Source organism: Oncorhynchus tshawytscha, linkage group LG22 (assembly GCF_018296145.1).
Source record: "Oncorhynchus tshawytscha isolate Ot180627B linkage group LG22, Otsh_v2.0, whole genome shotgun sequence".
NCBI lineage: Eukaryota > Metazoa > Chordata > Actinopteri > Salmoniformes > Salmonidae > Oncorhynchus > Oncorhynchus tshawytscha.
Genome location: NC_056450.1, coordinates 17,698,912 through 17,721,108, shown reverse-complemented (window position 1 = coordinate 17,721,108; position 22,197 = coordinate 17,698,912). Strand labels below are relative to the sequence as shown.

General features: G+C 48.4%; 1 protein-coding gene across 4 annotated transcripts in view; it reads left to right on the top strand.

The window, feature by feature from the left end:
• LOC112221974 (signal peptide, CUB and EGF-like domain-containing protein 3) overlaps positions 1–22,197 on the top strand; it is a 101,276-nt gene that overhangs the window by 29,131 nt on the left and 49,948 nt on the right. For all 4 annotated transcript variants that reach the window (XM_042303873.1, XM_042303872.1, XM_042303871.1 and 1 more), the window contains exons 3-4: positions 2,810–2,935; positions 20,335–20,469. In XM_042303873.1, the coding sequence (XP_042159807.1) occupies positions 2,810–2,935; positions 20,335–20,469 (261 nt within the window). The remainder of the gene's footprint in view (positions 1–2,809; positions 2,936–20,334; positions 20,470–22,197) is intronic.

The following is a 22,197-nucleotide window of genomic DNA, read 5'->3' as shown; positions in this document are numbered from 1 at the left end:
GAGTGAGACTGGCATTAGTGTGTCTCCTGTGTGACATCGTAGGATAGAGCAGCCGAAACTTGTGGTGGCAGGAAGCTCTGGGAGTTAGAGAGAGAGTGCACTGGTCCAGGCTCAGCCCATTGCTGTCGAGTCAAATCAAGCACTGAGGCATCTGTACCAGGCAGCTACAAAGATGAGCCGAACCACCCAGATCATTGGCCCTAAATGGGTCAGAAAATAAAAGATGGGATGCATCTCCAACTCTGCCCGACTCCCTCCCTGTCTACCTCCCTGTCTACCTCCCTGTCTACCTCCCTGTCTACCTCCCTGTCTATCTCCCTGTCTACCTCCCTGTCTACCTGTCTGCCTGCCTCCCTGTCTGCCTCCCTGCCTGCCTGTCTGCCTACCTCCTTGTCTGCCTACCTTTTGACCTCCCTGTCTGCCTCCCTGCCTGACTGTCTGCCTACCTCCCTGTCTGCCTACCTGCCTGTCTGCCTGTCTGCCTACCTACCTGCCTGTCCTGCCTGTCTACCTCCCTGCCTGCCTGTCTGCCTGCCTGCCTGTCTGCCTACCTATCTACCTCCCTGTCTGCCTACCTTTCTACCTCCCTGTCTGCCTACCTATCTACCTATCTACCTCCCTGTCTGCCTACCTATCTACCTCCCTGTCTGCCTACCTATCTACCTCCCTGTCTGCCTCCCTGCCTGCCTGTCTGCCTACCTGTCTACCTATCTACCTCCCTGCCTGCCTGTCTGCCTACCTATCTACCTCCCTGCCTCCCTGTCTGCCTACCTATCTACCTCCCTGTCTGCCTACCCATCTACCTCCCTGTCTGCCTACCTATCCACCTTCCTGCCTCCCTGCCTGCCTGCCTGTCTACCTATCTACCTCCCTGCCTCCCTGTCTGCCTACCTATCTACCTCCCTGTCTGCCTACCTATCTACCTCCCTGTCTGCCTCCCTGCCTGCCTGTCTGCCTACCTGTCTACCTATCTACCTCCCAGCCTGCCTGTCTGCCTACCTATCTACCTCCCTGCCTCCCTGTCTGCCTACCTATCTACCTCCCTGTCTGCCTACCTATCTACCTCCCTGTCTGCCTACCTATTTACCTCCCTGTCTGCCTCCCTGCCTGCCTGTCTGCCTACCTCCCTGTCTGCCTACCTATCTACCTCCCTGTCTGCCTGTCTGCCTACCTATCTACCTCCCTGTCTGCCTAACTATCTACCTCCCTGTCTGCCTGTCTGCCTACCTATCTACCTCCCTGTCTGCCTGTCTGCCTACCTATCTACCTCCCTGTCTGCCTACCTATCTACCTCCCTGTCTGCCTGTCTGCCTACCTATCAACCTCCCTGTCTGCCTACCTATCTGCCTCCCTGCCTGCCTGTCGGCCTACCTATCTACCTCCCTGTCTGCCTCCCTGTCTGCCTACCTATCTACCTCCCTGCCTGCCTCCATGTCTGCCAGCGCATCATCAGAGCCTCTTCAGCCACCTCCTCAACAGGCCACTCTTACTCCTCTGTCATCTTTATGCTGCTCACTGACAGGAGTGTTGGTTCAGCTGCACGTCTGCTTCTCCTCAGTATTACTCATGTCCTTTGCTTTCTTTTTTTCTCTCTCCCTCTCCCTCTCTGTCTCTCCCTCTCTCTCTCCCCTCTCTCTCCCTCTCTTTCTTTCCCCCCTCTGTCTCTCTCTCTCTCTCTCTCTCTCTCTCCCTCTCCCTGTTTCTTTCCCCCTCTCTGTCTCTCTCTCTATCTCCCTCTCTCTCTCCCCTCTCTCTGTTCTTTCCCCTTCTCTGTCTCCCTCTCTTTCTTTCCCCCTCTCTGTCTCTCTCTCTCTCTCTCTCTCTCTCTCTCTCTCTCTCCCCTCTCACTCTCTGTCTCTGTCTCTGTCTCTCTCTCTGTCTCTGTCTCTCTCCTCTCTGTCTCTCTCTCCTCTCTCTCTCTCTCCCTCTCCCTCTCTTTCTCTCCCCTCTCTCTGTCTCTCTTTCTCTCTCCCTCTCTCTCTCTCCCTCTCCCTCTCTCTCTCCCTCTCCCTCTCTTTCTTTCCCCCTCTCTCTCTCTCTCCCTCTCTTTCTTTCCCCCCCTCTCTCTCCCTCTCTCCTCTCTTTCTCTCCCTCTCTTTCTTCCTCTCCCTCTCTTTCTTCCCCTCTCTCTCTCTCTCTCTCTCTCTCTCCCTCTTTCTCTCTCTCTCTCTCTCTCCTCTCTCTCTCTCTCCCCTCTCCCTCTCTTTCTTTCCCCCTCTCTCCCTCTCCCTCTCCCTCTCTCTCTCTCTCTCTCTCTCTCTCTCTCTCTCTCTCTCTCTCTATCGATTTCTCTCTCTATCCTATCATCCATTGTCTCATCTGTAATATCACCTTGTGTTCATGGCCACATTCACATTCTCCACACACTGTACGCCTAATAAACTTAATGTACTGTACCCTCTGCCTGCTTCTAAATTTGTCTGCCATTATTTATAGAACATTGCATATATCACACTCTCTTTGCACGTCTGCTTTTGTTTCACACACATTCATTGATTTATTCTATTCTGATTCATCTTTAGTGTTCCTGTATATTTCCCTTCTTATGTTCTGCTCTTGGATTTGTAGCACTTATGCAGATTTCATGAGGGATACATGCACCAATGTTTCGGACTGAAATTATTATTATTATTATTTTTTAAACATACTCCTTAAACATCTCACAAGTATCTAAGTTTGTCATTTCGATCTCTGTTTCATTTGAACAAGAACACCCTCTCAGGCTATATGTCCAAACATTGGGTGGTGGGGTGAAGGTCCAACATGAAAAGACCATACTCCTAACCCGTCCCCCTGTCTCTTCCTGCAGATTTAGACGAGTGTGCGAGTGAGTACAACGGCGGCTGTGTCCATGACTGCATCAACATCCCGGGGAACTACAGGTGCACATGCTATGACGGATTCCGCCTTGCACACGACGGACACAACTGCCTCGGTGAGTGTGTGTCAGCTGATGATCAGCTTTATGACATTTAGAGACAGTTAGCAGACACTCTTATACAGAGCAACTTAGAGTAGTGAGTGGCTACATTTACATTCGGGTCCCCCATAGGAATCAAACCCACAACCCTGGCACCATGCTGTATCAACTGAGCTACATGGGATCTTGTGTCCAGTCAATCACTTTGTTTTGGATAGCCCAAGGAGAGAACTAAAGTACTGCCTACAGAAGGTCCCTGAGTAGGAAATGCCTGGTTTCCATTCAACTGCACATGTGCAAGTCCGAAACATTGAACTTGACATAATTCATGATGTTCCATTAATTAATCTTCCAGAATGGATGTCTATCATCCTTCAGAAAAGGGCTTTTGGGGGAGGGATCATTTATTTATCAGGGCTAATGTGTTATGTTTAGACTACTACTGTAGTTCACTTCTGGCAGACGTTTCCTGGTCCCACATAGCAGGATGAAGCTCTCACGCCTTCTGTTTTCCACATGCAAAAAAAGCCCCCCTTTTTTTCAACAAGTCTGGGTCAAAAGAGTAAATTGATGAAGAGCTTGACCTTGGGTTCAGGGCTCTGAGTGAGCTGTCAGTGGACCATACTTTCTCATGGTTTAATATTACACCAGTGTGCCATTCATATTACCCCCTTGGAGCACACATTCAACTTAAAAGGCTACAAAATTAAGGGAAAGTAATTCTGCTCTGCTGCTTAGCATAGCCACCCTCTCACCTCTCACCTCTCTCCTCTCCCTTCTCCCCTTTCTCCCTTCTCACCTCTCTCCTCTCCCTTCTACCCTCTCTCCCTTCTCCCCCTCTCTCCCTTCTCCCCCCCTCTCTCCCTTCTCCCCCTCTCCCTCCCCCCTCTCTCCCTTCTCCCCTCTCTCCCTTCTCCCCCTCTCTCCCTTCTCCCCCTCTCTCCCTTCTCCCCCTCTCTCCCTTCCCCCCCCCCTTCTCTACCTCTCCCTTCTCCCCCCCCTCTCTCCCTTCTCTCCCCTCTCTCCCTTCTCCCCTCTCTCTTCTCCCCTCTCTCCCTTCTCTCTCCCCTTCTCCCCCCTCTCCCCCTCTCCCTCCTCCCCCTCTCTCTCCCTTCTCCCCCTCTCTCCCCCTCTCTCCCTCCTCCCCCTCTCTCCCTTCTCCCCCTCTCTCCCTCCTCCCCCTCTCTTCCTTCTCCCCCTCTCCTCCCTTCTCCCCCTCTCTCCCTTCTCCTCCTCCCCCTCTCTCCCTTCTCCCCCTCTCTCCCTTCTCCCCCTCTCCCTCTCCCTCCTCCCCTCTCTCCCTTCTCCCCCTCTTCCCCTCTCTCCCTCCTCCCCCTCTCTCCTCCCCCTCTCTCCCTTCTCTCCCCTCCCCTCCTCCCCCTCTCCCTTCTCCCCCTCTCCCTCCTCCCCTCTTCCCTCCCCCCTCTCTCCCTCCTCCCCCTCTCTCCCTCCTCCCCCTCTCCCCTCTCCCCCTCTCCTCCCCCCTCTCCCTTCTCCCCCTCTCTCCCTCTCTCCCTTCTCCCCCAGTCTCTCTCGCCCTGCTCCAAAACCTCAAGTCGAACCTGGCTTCTCCTCAGACAGAAACATTTTATTTGAACATCATCAAACATGTGAACCTTTGATGTTGTTTGCTGCTGCCTGTTGACCATGAATGAGAATAGCGAGGGTGATATGATATAACTACTCATATTTCATAGACAGGTTATGGGTTGACAGATGTCTCTGTCTCTCTCTTCCGTCTGTGAGTCCTGTACTGTCTCTTTAGGTATTACAAAATGCTTCATTGGTGATAGGATAGAGTGATGTGTTGGTGGTGAATTAAATCACTCTGTTCTTTCTGACACGCTAACATGAACAGTAGATCAACTACAACTTTACTTATCAACACACTAAACATGCCATGGGCAGTCAACAACGACTCATATCTATTTCTCATGCCCTTACAGAACTAAAAGTAGCAAAGTGCCTCTGTAGACTGATAAACATGTACAGGCTTGAGGGGGCCGTTGTCTGCCTCGCTTTGTTACACCAGTTTCTCTCTCTCTCTCTCTCTCTCTCTCTCTCTCTCTCTCTCTCTCTCTCTCTCTCGCGCTCTCTCGCTCTCTCTTCCCTCTCACTCTCTCTTCCACACACACACACACACACACACACACACACACACACACACACACACACACAAGCGTGCACAACATGCATAGTCTGAAACAGGGTTATTTTCCAAGTCATTTAGCAGAGCCCATTTATTTGTGTGTGGATCAGTTGCTATGCTGTGGATGAGCTCTTGCCTTGCATGCAGGTGTGTAACTGGAGTATCTGTGGTTATGGGCCTGCTGCCTCTTCAGGCTTCCATCAATCCCTTAGATATACAGTGTCTTCAGAAAGTATTCATACCCCTTGACTTATTCCACATTGTATTTTGTTACAGCCTGAATTCTAAATGTATTAAATGCATTTTTTTTCTCTCACTGATCTACACAAAATACCCCATAATGACAAAGTGATTTTTTTGGGAGGGGATTCTTTGTGAATGTATTGAAAATTAAATACAGAAATATCTCATTTAAGTATTCACACCAGTGAGTTGATACGTGTTAGAATCACCTTGGCCGTGATTACAGCTGTGAGTTTTTCTGGGTAAGTCTCTAAGAGCGTTGCACTCCTGGATTGTACAATATTTGCACGTTATTCTTGAAATAAATCTTCAAGCTCTGTCAAGTTGGTTGTTGATCATTGCTAGACAGACATGTTCAAGTCTTGCCATAGATTTTCAAGACGATTTTAAGTCAAAACTGTAACTAGGCCACTTTTTATCCAAAGAAAAAACTCCCCAGTTTTTGCCAGTGACAAGCATACCCATAACATGATGCAGTCATCACCATGCTTGAAAATATGAAGAGTGGTACTCAGTGATGTGTTGTGTTGGATCTTCCCCAAATATAATGCTTTTTATTCAGAACATGAAGTTCATTTCTTTGCCAATTTTCTGCAGTTTGACCTTAGGGCCTTATTGCAAAAAGTATGTCAATAGGTGCCCTTCTTTGCGAGGCATTGGAAAACCTCCCTGGTCTTTGTTGTAGGATCTGTGTTTGAAATTCACTGCTTGACTGGAGGACCTTAAAGACAATTGTATTTGTGGGGTACAGAGATGAGGTAGTCTTTCAAAAATCCTGTTAAACACTATTATTGCACACAGAGTGAGTCCACGCAACTTATTCTGTGACTTGTTAAGCAGACTTTTACTACTGAATTTATGTGGTATTGCGTGTAGGCCAATGACACAAAATCTCAATCCATTTGAAAATCAGGCGAAAACACGACAAAATGTGGCAAAAACTTGTCCTTGTATTTCTGCATTACACATGGTTTTATTGGTAATGTGCTGTAGCTTATCCCCCACCAGATGTGAGTAACAAGTGGTTGAATCATCATTGAATCATTTAATAATTTTACCTAACTTAGAGACAATGCAATAACACATTAAAGACAAGCTCTAGTACTTTGGCAACCAAGAAAGTATATATTATTTAAACATTCCCTCATACATGCATAATCTCTGACCAGAATTACAGTTTTAGCTCAATTAGCCACAAAATCCCAAGTTTGAATAGATGTTTTATGGTCACATACACCAGGTAGGTGCAGTGAAATATGTTGTTTTACAGGGTCAGCCATAGTAGAAGAGCATCCCTGGAGCAAATTAGGGTTAGGTGCCTTGCACAAGTACACATCGACAGATTTTTCACCTTGTCAGCTCGGGTATTCGAATCAGCGACCTTTTGGTTACTGGCCAAACACTCAAACCGCTAAGCTACCTGCCCACATTACACATGGTTTTACTGGTAATATGCTGTAGCTTGTCCCCCAATCATTGTGAATAACATGTGGACGAATCCTCATTGTATCATTTAATCATTTTACCTCCATTAAAGGCAATACAATAACACACGCAATGAAACATATTTTATTTTTGTTGCACACGTTCAATGTTTAACAGAAGTAAAACATACATATTTAGCGATAAACTAAAATCTTTAGAGTAGGTAAAGCCTGGCTTTGTGGACTTGATGAGAGTTGGGAAGATTTGGGAAGAAAACTGTTTTATACATCCCCGCTCTGGAATTCTAAGTGATTAATTCTTACCACAGAAACATGAGAGGAAGAGGCATTGTGGGGGTTTCATGTTCCCCCTTAACTTCCTAAAGGTTTAAGTGCCTTTGGCCCCATTCGATAAGATTAGTTCTATTGGCCTGTAACTGGAGTGGCTGTGCAGATGGAGCTCAGAGGAGCTCAGACCTAATAGAGGCTCTGACTAGTGGGTTGGAGAGCAGACTGACACCTGGACAGTATCACTGTAATCAGTGAGTCACTCACTCCTAGAACCACCTGGTCCGATCCTCCGAAGTTCACACAGGGCCAAGACCCTTTCGCCCTTACCCACTGAAAATAAGTTTGTATAAGACATGAGGTTGATGATCCACCTGCTTGGGTGGCTTTGACTCCCTCATTCCTCTCTCACACGGCCCTGGTCGCTACACTCCTCTCCTGTTGCCCTTTCTCACACGGCCCTGGCCCTAGCCAGCAGGGGGTGCTGTGTCTGCTAGTCAGGCCAGGGTCCAGGTTGGGTTAGACAGGGAAAGGGGAAAGTGGGATACCTAGTCAGTTGTGAGTCGCTAACGAGGCACTCTCCTGGCCCCCGCCGACCTGCCCGCACCACATGAGTCCTGGTAATTGGCCGCTCTAGCAGTGGTTAATGATGTTGGGCGGCAGGCGGCAGGCGGCAGAGCATGCAGTCGACCGTAGCCTCACTGGGCTGCTCAGGTTTCTGTGGCCTCCCTTGTCTCCCCTGAATGCCCTACACACCTCACAAAGACATCAGGAAGTCAGGAATTCAGGTGGAAGCAATGTGATGTCACAGCGCAGTGAATCTGTGCATGTGGAGTAAGACATCGCTATGGGTCGCTGTATAATTTACCTCATGGTGCGCTCTGTAGTCACTGATGTCTCGAGATCTCCACGACGAGGCACACTGCAGTGAAGTAGTGAAGTGGAAACAATGTTATTATATTCTTTATGAGTGAAATGGCTTTTGTTTTGAAGACCTTACCACACCTAGTTCACAATAGTGTTTGGGACAGAAGGGATTTTTAGGCTCTTAAAAAGGAGCCTATAGCAATTAATAGATGTGTGATGTCCATTATTCCCCACCAAGGTACAAATGTCCCTACATTTATGAGGTATGTGTTTTCTTTTAGGACCTCTAGAAACCTAAATTCCTTCTTATCATTGGTAATGTATGGTCCATTGGAATCACTCAAGTAGGGCTATGTGGTGCCAAATATCATTAACATCTGTGAAAATACACCCTGATGGATTTATAGCTAGCAAACCACAAATCACATCTTTACTAACCTTTGCCCCCGGCAGAAAAACATTATAGGGGATCACATTACTGATATTATGTCAAGCATGGCCAGGTCAAAGAGAGACACAGCACAGAAGAATGGACATAGACAAATAAAACACAGATGCCCTGTCTGTCTGTGTTCTCTGAATGGAAAAAGCATTGCCAAAACATGGCCGCCCCTGCTCCTACCCTACCACCACCACAGAGCCTGACAGCCCACAGATAAACAGAAACATGCCACGGATGGATGTGTGGAAAGCAGCAATTTCTCCAGAGCAGTGTGTGTTGTAATGATTCAGGTCTTGTCCTCTCCAGCTGTCCAGCTGTTATCATCATCGCATTATGTTTACTTATTCATCGACATCCCTTCTCTCTCTCTCTCTCTCTCTCTCTCTCTCTCTCTCTCTCTCTCTCTCTCTCTCTCTCTCTCTCTGTCTCTGTCTCTGTCTCTGTCTTTCTCTGTCTCTGTCTTTCTCTGTCTCTGTCTTTCTCTCTGTCTCTCTCTCTCTCTCTCTCTCTCTCTCTCTCTCTCTGTCTTTGTTTTTGTCTCTCTCTCTCTCTGGTATCATCCTGTCAGTTGTAGGAGCAGTTCACTCAAATGATCATCTCAGCAACAAGATCAATAGCTATTTCTGTGGTAACATTTAATACACATTTCTGTCAGTGGAGAGCATGAATTTTAGTCATAGTATTCACTGTTCAACCTCATGCCAAAGTTGTATGTGATTTCCTTATTCTCTTATGTGATAATCCCATTCCCATGGCAATGGCCCATCTGACTGAGTGGAAAAACATTGTTTTCTCCCCAATCTAGTGTGACAGCTTTGAGCGATCGCTTGGTTGAGCCTGTATACCTGATGTATTATTGACCACGGGGCTGTTGTTAAAGTGCAATCACCAGAGTGCCTCACGTTGATTCGCTACATCCTTATTCTTTGAAGCAAGCACCCTTTAATGCAACACTTTTAACCCCACCCCCTCCTCCATCACCACCCCTCTCTTGACTCAATCTCAACAGATCGGATTTGATTCTCTCCTGGACATGAGGAGATTACTTTTACCTCACTGTTCCCCTTTGTATGTAAATATGTTAGCTGTCTGAGAGGGAGCCCAGATGATGATGCTCTGGTAAAGTGAAGGCCATCACTCCTCTGGTTTGATCCAGGGGAAATCACAAATCCCAGGTTCTCTGTCAGTTTAGTAATCACCCTCCCCTCCACCATCTCTCCATTGCAGATGTAGATGCCCAGAGTACTCTGGTCAGATACCCACCTCTCCCCAGAGTGCAATCACTTTGCTGTTGTGACACGCACAAATTGGGTTTTGGCAGAGCGGCTTTCCAGAGTCCAGGTAGGGGAGATGGAGTGTGGAGGGTGGAGGGAGATGGGGCGTGGAGGGTGGAGGGAGATGGAGGGTGGAGGGAGATGGAGCGTGGAGGGTGGAGGGAGATGGGGTGTGGAGGGTGGAGGGAGATGGAGCGTGGAGGGGAGGGAGATGGAGGGAGATGGAGCGTGGAGGGCGAGGAGGATGAGATGGAGCGTGGAGGGAGATGGAGGGAGATGGAGAGTGGAGGGAGATGGAGGTGGAGGGAGGAGGTGGAGGGAGGAGGGTGGAGGGTGGGGATGGAGGGAGATGGAGCGTGGAGGGTGGAGGGAGATGGAGGGTGGAGCGTGGAGGGAGATGGAGATGAAGATGGATGGAGGGTGGAGGGAGATGGAGCGTGGAGGGTGGAGGGAGATGGAGCGGAGGGTGGAGGGCGGAGGTGGAGGGAGATGGAGCGTGGGGGAGGGGGAGATGGAGGGAGATGGAGCGTGGAGGGTGGAGGGTGGAGAGATGGAGCGTGGAGGGTGGAGGGAGATGGAGCGTGGAGGGTGGAGGGAGATGGAGGGTGGAGGGAGATGAAGCGTGGTGGGTGGAGGGAGATGAAGTATGGAGGGTGGAGGGAGATGGAGGGAGATGGAGGGTGGAGGGAGATGGAGCGTGGTGGGTGGAGGGAGATGGAGCGTGGTGGGTGGAGGGAGATGAAGATGGAGCGTGGAGGGTGGAGGGAGATGGAGCGTGGAGGGAGATGAAGCGTGGAGGGAGATGGAGGGTGGAGGGAGATGAAGCGTGGAGGGAGATGGAGGGAGATGGAGGGTGGAGGGAGATGATGGAGGGGTGGAGGAGATGGAGCGTGGAGGGAGATGGAGCGTGGAGGGAGATGGAGGGAGATGGAGCGTGGAGGGGAGATGGAGGGTGGAGGGTGGAGGGAGATGGAGGGTGGAGGGAGATGGAGGGAGATGGAGCGTGGAGGGTGGAGGGAGATGGAGCGTGGAGGGATGGAGATGGAGGGAGATGGAGCGTGGAGGGTGGAGGGAGAGATGGAGCGTGGAGGGAGATGGAGCGTGGAGGGAGATGGAGGGAGATGGAGGGGAGAGGGAGATGAAGCGTGGAGGGTGGAGGGAGATGGAGCGTGGAGGGAGATGGAGCATGGAGGGTGGAGGGAGATGGAGCGTGGAGGGTGGAGGGAGATGGAGGGTGGAGCAGATGGAGGGTGGAGGGAGATGGAGCGTGGAGGGAGATGGAGGGAGATGGAGGGAGATGGAGGGAGATGGAGGGGAGGGATGGAGGGAGATGGAGGGTGGAGGGAGATGGAGGGTGGAGGGAGATGGAGCATGGAGGGTGGAGGGAGATGGAGCGTGGAGGGTGGAGGGAGATGGAAGCGTGGAGGGTGGAGGGAGATGGAGGGTGGAGGGAGATGGAGGGAGATGGAGGGAGATGGAGCGTGGAGGGTGGAGGGAGATGGAGGGTGGAGGGAGATGAAGCGTGGAGGGTGGAGGGAGATGGAGCGTGGAGGGAGATTGAGGGTGGAGGAGGGAGATGAAGCGTGGAGGGTGGAGGGAGATGAAGCATGGAGGGAGATGGAGGGGGAGGGAGATGAAGCGTGGAGGGTGGAGGGAGATGGATGGTGGAGGGAGATGGAGGGTGGAGGGAGATGAAGTGTGGAGGGAGATGGAGCGTGGAGGGAGATGGAGGGAGATGGAGGGTGGAGGGAGATGGAGGGAGATGGAGCGTGGAGGGTGGAGGGAGATGGAGGGTGGAGGGAGATGGAGGGTGGAGGGTGGAGGGAGATGGAGCGTGGAGGGAGATGGAGGGAGATGGAGCGTGGAGGGTGGAGGGAGATGACGCGTGGAGGGTGGAGGGAGATGGAGTGTGGAGGGAGATGAAGCGTGGAGGGTGGAGGGAGATGAAGCGTGGAGGGTGATGGAGCGTGGAGGGTGGAGGGAGATGGAGCGTGGAGGGAGATGGAGGGAGATGGAGGGTGGAGGGAGATGGAGGGTGGAGGGAGATGGAGGGTGGAGGGAGATGGAGCGTGGAGGGAGGTGGAGGGAGATGGAGTGTGGAGGGAGATGGAGGGTGGAGGGTGGAGGGAGATGAAGATGGAGCGTGGAGGGTGGAGGGAGATGGAGCGTGGAGGGAGATGGAGATGGAGCGTGGAGGGAGATGGAGGGAGATGGAGGGTGGAGGGAGATGGAGCGTGGAGGGTGGAGGGAGATGGAGGGTGGAGGGAGATGAAGCATGGAGGGTGGAGGGAGATGAAGCGTGGAGGGAGATGGAGGGTGGAGGGAGATGAAGCATGGAGGGTGGAGGGAGATGGAGCGTGGAGGGAGATGGAGCGTGGAGCGTGGAGGGAGATGGAGATGAAGCATGGAGGGTGGAGGGAGATGGAGCGTGGAGGGTGGAGGGAGATGGAGCGTGGAGGGCGGATGGAGGGAGATGGAGCGTGGAGGGAGATGGAGGGAGATGGAGCGTGGAGGGTGGAGGGAGATGAAGCGTGGAGGGTGGAGGGAGATGGAGCGTGGAGGGTGGAGGGAGATGGAGGGTGGAGGGAGATGAAGCGTGGTGGGTGGAGGGAGATGAAGTATGGAGGGTGGAGGGAGATGAAGCGTGGTGGGTGGAGGAAGATGGAGCGTGGTGGGTGGAGGGAGATGGAGCGTGGTGGGTGGAGGGAGATGAAGCATGGAGGGTGGAGGGAGATGGAGCGTGGAGGGTGGAGGGAGATGAAGCATGGAGGGTGGAGGGAGATGAAGCATGGAGGGTGGAGTGGTGAGTTGTAAGGGAGGAGGAGGATTTGGGTTTCGTGCATTAGCTGGCTCCTGAAGAGGATATCAACACTCTCGCTCCCTCAGGATTGTTCGTCCCCATCCACCATGAAATTAACAATTCCAGCTGAGCCGACTGGTAGGGTTTGGGGGGAAAGTCAAGCCTGGGATTGGGTTTTAGGGATGTAATCATCCAGCAGACAGCAAGCCGTCAGGCTACAGACGTCAGGGCCTCTTGTCTTCTTGGCACGAGCCTGTCCACACAAACACACATTCTGGGGTTTGTTTTTAAAATACTTTGACTTGTTTTAAAGGAACAGAGGAATATCATATGGTATGACCAAAGCAAAGTTTTTATTATGGAATTACCGAGTGAGACAGTGGAAGTTTAGGTTCTCTATGTGTATATTTACTAAAACTGTTACCTGAGCAACGAGTGCATCGTTGGAGGCTGGGCTTCTATCAAAGCAGCATTAGCTTTGTTTATATCGTGTTGGTATGACAACAAGCTTTTCCACTGAAATATCTCCCTAGAGTTGATTGACACACAGGTGCTAAGTAACATAATAATAAAATCCATTAGTTTTGCACTGGATGCCTCTCAATTAGGGTTGCATATTTTGGGGAATATTTAGAGGTGGAAACTTTCTGTGGGAATTAACGTGAATATATGGGAATTAATGGAAATATATGCACATTAATATAAATACCATTTATATGTAGATGTTTTTTTGTATTGGATGTATTTACCATCTCATATGGAGACAGAAACATAAACCTTTAACCTTATCATAAGTAGACATAATTGCAAATGATTAAATCCTTCAAATTGAAAAAAAACAAAAAACGATTTAGTTACGAATTGAACTTTAATTAAATTGAGTTGACTCTTCACATGGGATGATTTCACTGAACAACAAAAGAAAGGGAATATTGAATGATCCCCAATGATCCATCGCATCTCCCAAAAACGTTTTCAACATACATCTGTAAAATGATAGTCTAGAAACTAAAGCTTTGGTTGTCTTCCTCTCAGGCTTCCATGTCTTCTCCCTGAACCTCCTCAATGTCCACCTCTTGAACATCAGACACTGAGGGCTCATCTTCACTGTCATTTTCCAACCTTGTTGAGGATGGCTCGTTGTCAGGCTCAAAAAGACTCAAATTTGCCCGGATGGTCACCAATTTTTCAACCCTTTTATTGGTCAGCCTGCTTTGGTGTGTATGTTCTCAAATAAGGACCAGTTGCGCTCCGAGGCGACTGATGTTGGTGGATTTGGAGGATGATGGAGGAAACAGGGGAAAGAGCCTCAGATCCACAAAGTCCCTTCCACCAGGTGGCTGATTAGATATGTTGGCATGACTGCCATATTGCATCTCCATCCCAAAGCCATAGGTTGGAAGTGTACTGCCCCAGACTGCCAAGAACCTTACCCTCATCCAGGCCAAGGTGGCGAGACACGGTAGTGATAACACCATAGGCCTTGTTGATCTCTGCACCAGACAGGATGTTCTTGCCAGCATACTTGGGGTCCAAAATGTACGCTGCGGCGTGTATGGGCTTCAGGCAGAAGTCTTCACGCTTTTTGATGTATTTCAGAACTGCAGTTTCCTCTGATTGGAGCAACAGTGGAGTGGGCAGGGCAGTATGGATTTCTTCTCTGACATCTGCAAGCAGAGTCTGAACATCAGACAGGATGACATTGTCTCCCTCAATTCGTGCAATGGCTACTGCTACAGATTTCAAGGAGTTTCAGGCTGTTTACCACTCTCTCCCAAAATACATCACCCAGGAGGATCCTCTTGATGGGGCTGTCCATATCGGCAGACTGTGATATGGCCATTTCTTGGAGAGACTCCTTCCCCTCCAGGAGACTGTCAAACATGACAACACCACCCCAAAGGGTGTTGCTGGGCAGCTTCAATGTGGTGCTCTTATTCTTCTCACTTTGCTTGGTGAGGTAGATTGCTGCTATAACTTGATGACCCTTCAAATACCTAACCATTTCTTTGGCTCTCTTGTAGAGTGTATTCATTGTTTTCAGTGCCATGATGTCCTTGAGGAGCAAATTCAATGCATGAGCAGCACAGCCAATGGGTGTGATGTGAGAGTAGGACTCCTCCACTTTAGACCAAGCAGCCTTCATGTTCACAGCATTGTCTGTAACCAGTGCAAATACCTTCTGTGGTCCAAGGCCATTGATGACTGCCTTCAGCTCATCTGCAATGTAGAGACCGGTGTGTCTGTTGTTCCTTGTCTCTGTGCTCTTGTAGAATAGTGGTTGAGGGGTGGAGATGATGTAGTTAATTTTTCCTTGCCCACGAACATTCGACCACCTATCAGAGATGATAGCAATACAGTCTGCTTTCTCTATGATTTTCTTGACCTTCACTTGAACTCTGTTGAACTCTGCATCCAGCAAATGAGTAGATAAAGCATGTCTGGTTGGAGGGGTGTATGCTGGGCGGAAAACATTCAGAAATCTCTTCCAATACACATTGCTGTGATCATCAGAGGTGAACCAGTTGCGTACACAGCTCGAGCAAGACATTCATCAGCATTTCTCTGACTACGTTCCTCCATTGAGTCAAAAAACATCTGATTCCAAGAGGATCATGAGCTGTCACTATCTATAAGGTGTCTGATTCATCATTTTCACCTCGAATAGAAGTAGAGGGACTTTTGACAGAGGTTGCTTGTTGTGAGCACTGAGGGAACTTTATGCATTTGGCCAGATGATTCTGCATCTTTGTTGCATTCTTCACATATGATTTGGCACAGTATTTGCAAATGTGCACAGCTTTTCCTTCTACATTAGCTGCAGTGAAATGTCTCCACATATCAGATAGTGCCTATGTCATTTTCTTGTAAAGATTCCTGTAAAGATTAGAAAAAAAATGTAAAATATGTCAAATGTAAAAGAAAAACGGATACAATCCATGTACAGATAAGTTAAGTTCAGCAGCGAAGGCGAGGCCCATGGGGTGGTGCACCCAATTGGCTGGCAGAGATCTCATTGTGCACTGGTGTCTCCTGTGGTGGGCTGGGTGCAGTGCATGCTATAGTGTTTCCTCTGACACATTGGTGTGGCTGGCTTCCGGGTTGGCTGTGCATTGTGTCAAGAAGTGCAGCTTGGTTGGGTAGTGTTTCGGAGGATGCGTAGCGCTTGACCTTTGCCTCTCCCGAGTCCGTACGGGAGGTGCAGCGATGAGACAAGACTGCAACTACTACCAATTGGGGAGAAAAAAGGGGTTTTAAAAAATATATAGTTAAGATAGTTTTTACATGTATGGAAACAGGTGAATTAACACTCCTCAGTTAGCAGGGTCAAGCAAGCTAAAACCCAAATAGTAGCAAAAAATAGCTAGCAGAAATTGTTATCAATTTAGAAAATAATTGAACACACTTTGCTGTAGGCTTCTATTTACTAGTTAACAAAAAATCATGTATGTCATATAAAATATATTCACCCCACCCAGTATTGTAATCAAAACTTACCAGAAAGCATGTAGTCCTTGGCTCAGACAGTGTAGTAGTGTGGGCTCAATAGCATCTCATTAGCGTCCAAGATCTTGAGAATCAGCTGTACATGTGATGGAAGAATGCACTGTGCATGCAGAGGGTTGCAATTCCATTGAATTGGGTATAATTTAACCAAAATATGTCACAAGACCTAGAATTGCCTCATGTGTAACCCACACAAAAAGGTTAACTTGTTATAAGTTAACTTGTTATAAGTAGTTTGTCAAACCATGAGACACATCACAACGTATGTAGCGTCCAAACGGTTATTATGACCACGCTATGGAAAGGGGAGACTCTCACGAACACATTCAACATTTTATCAAATCATTAAAAATATATATTTTTATACCTAAATGCTTCCACACACAACAAGTTAGACTTTTAAGAATTAAAATCAAAATGTAGCCTAAGCAAAGGCTCTGTTTGTTTTTGTGTATTGTGGTCATGCTAGTCAGGGTTTAAATCAGCTTTAATAACACCTATACATAGGCTTAACCTAAGGAAGTGCGTTGTTTAACCAATAAAAAGTATCTCTAGCCTAATAGCTCTCCCAATGCTCTGAGTTCAGTTTCCCAACCACCTACCTAATGAACAGAGAGTGTGTTTGTGCTCAGGCAACACATTCACTTGTGCAACCTCCTGCTGACATGTGCTTGATAAGCGCTGCGTGTTTGTTTACGTGTGGCCTGTGTCTGTGTGCACCCAGGGCTCCTCTCAGAGCGCCTTGGCTCGGTTCAAACCTGGCGCCGTGGTCACTGTTCAGTCAAGAAGGTGGAAAGAACGAGCCGTGTCATTGAACTCCAGAGGCAACGGAGAGGAAAGAGGAAATCCCCTAATCCTGTTTAAAAAAGAAAGGATCTTGTTTTAATTTGGGACTAGCTCTCTATGGTCCCCCCTCCCCCTTCCCACCTACCGATGCTCAGCAAAACCAACGGGATGTTTATCTTCATAATGTCTCCCTCACCTACCAGGGCAGCTCAGGCAGCACAGCATGCTGTTTGTGTGCTGCCTTCAGCCTGGCCCTTATTGCTGCCTTATTATGGAGTGTGTGTTTCTTATACCCCTGTAAATGAAAAGCACAAACAGGGCGAATGGCCGGCCTCGGCCTCACCTCTTCATGTCTCTGGGCTATCTGCTCTGGATCCCAAAGACATGCCTGTCTGCCTGTCTGCCTGCCTGCCTGTCTGTTGGGTCTGTGGAAGCATAATTCTTGGTCAGCACTGTGGAGGAGATCCTCATTGTTTTTTATTTTCCCCTCAAAACTCTGGTGCTGGGTCAGCAATAAATGTCCCGAGAGTATCTGAAGCTTTTTAGAAAAAGACATGTGTGTGTCTCCAAAATAAGGTTTGAGGAGTTTTTGTATCTCAGCCGCCATGTTTACACGGGCTCCGAAACTCAGCACAAGGCCAAATGTTATATATACAGTCAAGGCTATCTGAGAAACCAGCGGACATGGCCTCTGCAAACACAACCAATCTCTTAATCTCCCTCTGTTTGAATCTTCCCTTTTTCCCATCTCCTCCTCACAGCAAAGCGAGGGATCGAGGGAGAGATGTCATGTTTCATAACTGAGGCAGCCCTTTTATCTTCATTAACACGTTTTTTTCCCATACTCTCAAGGTATTTTTGTTAAAAAAAAACGTTTAAGTCCAAATAACATGATCACTTCTCCTGGCTGTGCCAGAATCCCTTTCCGCTTGGAAGTATTAGCTCTGGACGCCAGCCGCGCCGAGCACACAACACAGGCAATTATTGCAGTAGGAGAGATCTACTGACAGGCAACGCCTCATTTGGTGGGATGAAGGAATCAAGAAATGAAACCTTCATTGATGCGCCGGAGGTTTGGAAAGAGAATTCCCGATTGGCTTTTTGTGGCTTACTGCTTGTTTGGTGTATATTCATGCATGTGTCATTAGTTTACTTCTCTCCATGTCTCTCTCTCTGTCTGTGTGTGTGTGTGTGTGCGTGTGTGTGCGTGCGTGCGCGTGCGTGCGTGCGTGCGTGTGTGTGTGTGTGTGTGTGTGTGTGTGTGCCCACTTATTTTAGGGGAGAGGGTGTCATACAGGTTGGTGTTTGGCTTTACGGTTTATCTGCAAAGGTGCAGCTGCAGGTTCCTTGCAGCTAAGCTGAAAGGTGTCACCGCTGCCACTCTCCCTTTCTTTCACAGTGGAGAAAGACTGTTAAACTAAAGCCAAAGCATCAGCACTGAGGCTGGGGTGGATTGCAGCCCTGCTGCTCAAATGGAGCACACTTCACACTGAAACGGCTCCAACTTCTTCAACCTTCACAGGCCTTCCGGTCTGTCCTTATAACACTAACTTTATTTCTCATCTCTTTTCAAGGATGCAGGGACAGACACGTCACCTGGCCAGCGAGAGTGCTCAGGTTTTCTCAGTGGGCCTTAGTGACATGATTACATTGTTTTGAGAGGAGGCAGGCAGCGGTGTTGATGGGCTAGACTTGGCACGTCGTTGGGGTCAGGAGGGTCACACGCCACTAACCCACTTAGCTACCCAAGAGGTTTCTGTCTAGTCAGGTTCCACTCTGACATCACTCAAGGGATCACTCCGGAGTTGGAGGTGTGTGTGTGCATATGTGTGTGTGTCTATGTCTGTGTGAAAGAGAGGAGGACAGAGTGAAGTTTAATTTCTAACTATGCTGAGCTGAGTATCCCCCAGAAAGGAAACTTCATCCAGAGGCCTTCTCAGACTGGACAAATAGACAGAAAATTTGTTTCGCATGACGGTTTATTAAAAAACGCCTTGTGTATACAGCAGACTATTGATGCGTTGAGCATGGGGATGGATAGGGTTCCAGCTCCGTCCGTAGTCAGGGACAGAGCACAGGTCTCCAGGGGAGGAGGAGGCCTGGAGTCAAGGCACTGTCACGCATAGGGAATGCTGGGATGACTGGTAACGTTACTAACGTCTAATCCCGTAGACAGGTCTCTCTTGGGAAAGAGGTCTTCTGACCTCAATGAGACTTCCTGGTTAAATAAAGGTTCAATACAAATATACTGTATATAATATTGTATGACACTGTGCCAGACCATCCTTTTAAAGGGTCTTCAAAGATTAATGTTTTTAATTTGATACTGTTAAATCATTTATGATTTGCTATGTTTGGATTTTTCCCACCGTAAGGACGGTGGCTTGATGCTATACATTCAAAAGCGCTTACATCTGGTTTCTCTATGTTCCAATACCCCATGTAGTTACTGGTGTGCTCTGCCATTTTGAACAAGTTGTTAATGAATAGATGTTGTGCTGTTAACACTGATTGGGTGTAGTCTCAGTTGGCTTCAGACAGAGAGTCCCGAACACCTCTAGTCGTATCTTTTTAGAGTCTCAATGGGATTAAATGCTATGTCAGCACCTACCGTTAGTACCTACTCATTAGTCTACGGTGCTACGCCCAGTGACAAAGCATAGCCTCAGGAGATACCTCTGTACAGACTACTGATGTGTGCTGCACTTCACTAGTCTTCAAGTGGCTCTCCTCCCTCTCCACTCCTCCCTCCCTTTCATTACCCCCTCCTCCCTCTCCCCTTCTCCTTCCACTCCCTCCTCTCCTGGCATTCCTTCAGTGGAGGGGCTGACAGACGCTCGTCATTGACAGTACTCTGTTCCAGGTGGATCAGGTTACCACAGTTGCCAGAGGATTGTGCTGCTCGGGCTTAGTGCCGCACAGTTGGAGGCTTTCAAACCGTGAGCCCTCCGCTCTGTCTGCTACCACACCAGATAACTATTAACTGAGACACCAACTCTTCAGACAAGCCCCTCTGTCTTCTGTTGACTATGTCTCATATCTCCCCCTCGTGTTGTGACCTCTGCCGTCTGCCCTGCTGAAACCCACTCCCCTGGTTCTATTGCATTGATATGACTGTTATTAGGCTCATACTTTTTCAGAAATGTTCATGAACTCTTGTATTCTTCCACCCTTCCATGCCAACCATCTTCCGTTTTGTTATGTTGCTGTCATATTAAGGGGGACACTTAGTCAGTTGTACAACTGAATGCGAAATGTGACTTCCGCATTTAACCCAACCCTTCTGAATCAGAGAGGTGTGGGGGGCTGCCATAATTGACATCCACGTCTTGGAACAGTGGGTGGAACAGTGGGTTAACTGCCTTGCTCAGAGGCAGAACGACATATTTTTACCTTGTCAGCTCAGGGATTCGAATCACCAACCTGTCGGCTACTGGCCCAACGCTCTAACCACTAGGCTACCTGCCGCCCCAATATATTTCCCTTCTGTAAAATCTATCTGACTGGGTGCAAAAAAGTAGCTGCAGAAGAAGATCCCTTATTCCCGTTGACGTTAACGGTATATTTCCTCATTCATGGACCTATTTCGGTGCAATGATTGTAATGATTGTTTTCTTTTCCTGTTTCATTACAGATGTGGATGAGTGTTCGGAGGGTAATGGTGGCTGTCAGCAGATCTGTGTCAACATGATGGGCAGCTACGAGTGCCGCTGCAGAGAAGGATTCTTCCTGAGCGACAACCAGCACACCTGCATCCAAAGGCCCAAAGGTTAGCCTTGCATCCTCAACACACACACACACACACACACACACACAGACAGACACGCACACACACGCACACACACGCACACACACACACACACACACACACACACACACACACACACACACACACACACACACACACACACACACACACACACACACACACACACACACACACACACATTCCAGCAAAAGGACTGCACCAGATTTATGGTGCCAGAGAGGATACCAGTATGAGCTCATTAGTCCTGCTCTCTTACCTGAAGGGAAACTTTAAACTGTTGGGGTCATGACCTCATTATGGTTCCATTCAGGGGAAGTATCATTTACACTGCAGATGGTGCATTTTCATTAAGCCTGGTTTAGGCTTTTATTACAAGTGATAGGCTATAGTTGAGTCCCAAATGCCACCATGTTCCCTATATAGTGCAACCATAGGGATCTGATCAAAAGTAGTGCACTATATAAGGAATAGGGTGCCATTTGGGATGTACACATACTGTAGCAATACTGCAGGCCTACAGGTATGTCTTCTGTGACTGGTCTGATATGATAGGGTATCAAACCGGGTCTTTGACAGCAGGATCCGCCCTAGCAGGCCTGCCCTGCAAAAAAGGTGAGCAAAGGTAAAAGTATGAGTGGTTAGAAAACGCCTGAGCTGTAAGGAAGGCTGTGTTTTGTTCTTTTCAGTCCTTTTCAAATTGAACTGATCTGGCAGAGTCTGGCAGCTTTTTTAAAGCGTCAGTTGAATGAATGGCCTCAGGACACCTGAGTTAAATAAATAAAGATGAGTCGTGTAGCCAGAAGCGGGAACAACACTTGTTTATGGAGCTTTCCTTTGGAATTGGGATGGATGTGTCAGAGAAGAGAAGGCATGGAGCCAATCTATTCAGAGCCATACATATACAGTACCTTCAGAAAGTATTCTTACCCCTGGACTTTTTCCCCATGTTGTTGTGTTACAGCCTGAATTTAAAATGGATTATATTGAGATTATTTGTCACTGGTCTACACACAACACCCCATAATGTCAAAGTGGAATTATGTTTTTAGACATTTTCACAAATGAATTCAAAATGAAGAGCTGAAATGTCTTGAGTCAATAAGTATTCAACTCCTTTGTTTTGGCAATCATAAATAAGTTCAGTAGTAAAAGTTTGCTTAACAAGTCACAGAATAAGTTGCGTGGACTTACTCTGTGAGTGTTCAACAGGATTTTTGAATGACATCTCTTCCCCACTCATACAATTATCTGTAAGGTCCCTTAGTCAAGCTATGCATTTCAAACACAGATTCAACCACAAAGACTAGGGATGTTTTCCAATTTTATTTATTTATTTGACCTTTATTTAACTAAGCAAGTCAGTTAATAAGAACAAATTCTTATTTTCAATGACAGCCTAGGAACAGTGGGTTAACTGCCTGTTCAGGGGCAGAACGACACATTTTTACCTTGTCAGCTCGGGGATTTGTTCTAGCAACCTTTTGGTTACTAGTCCAACGCTCCAACCACTAGGCCTCCTGCCGACCCTACACTCTAACCACTAGGCTTCCTGCCGACCCTACACTCTAACCACTAGGCTTCCCGCCGACCCTACGCTCTAACCACTAGGCTTCCTGCCGACCCTACATTCTAACCACTAGGCTTCCTGCCGACCCTACACTCTAACCACTAGGCTTCCTGCCGACCCTGCGCTCTAACCACTAGGCTTCCTGCCGACCCCACATTCTA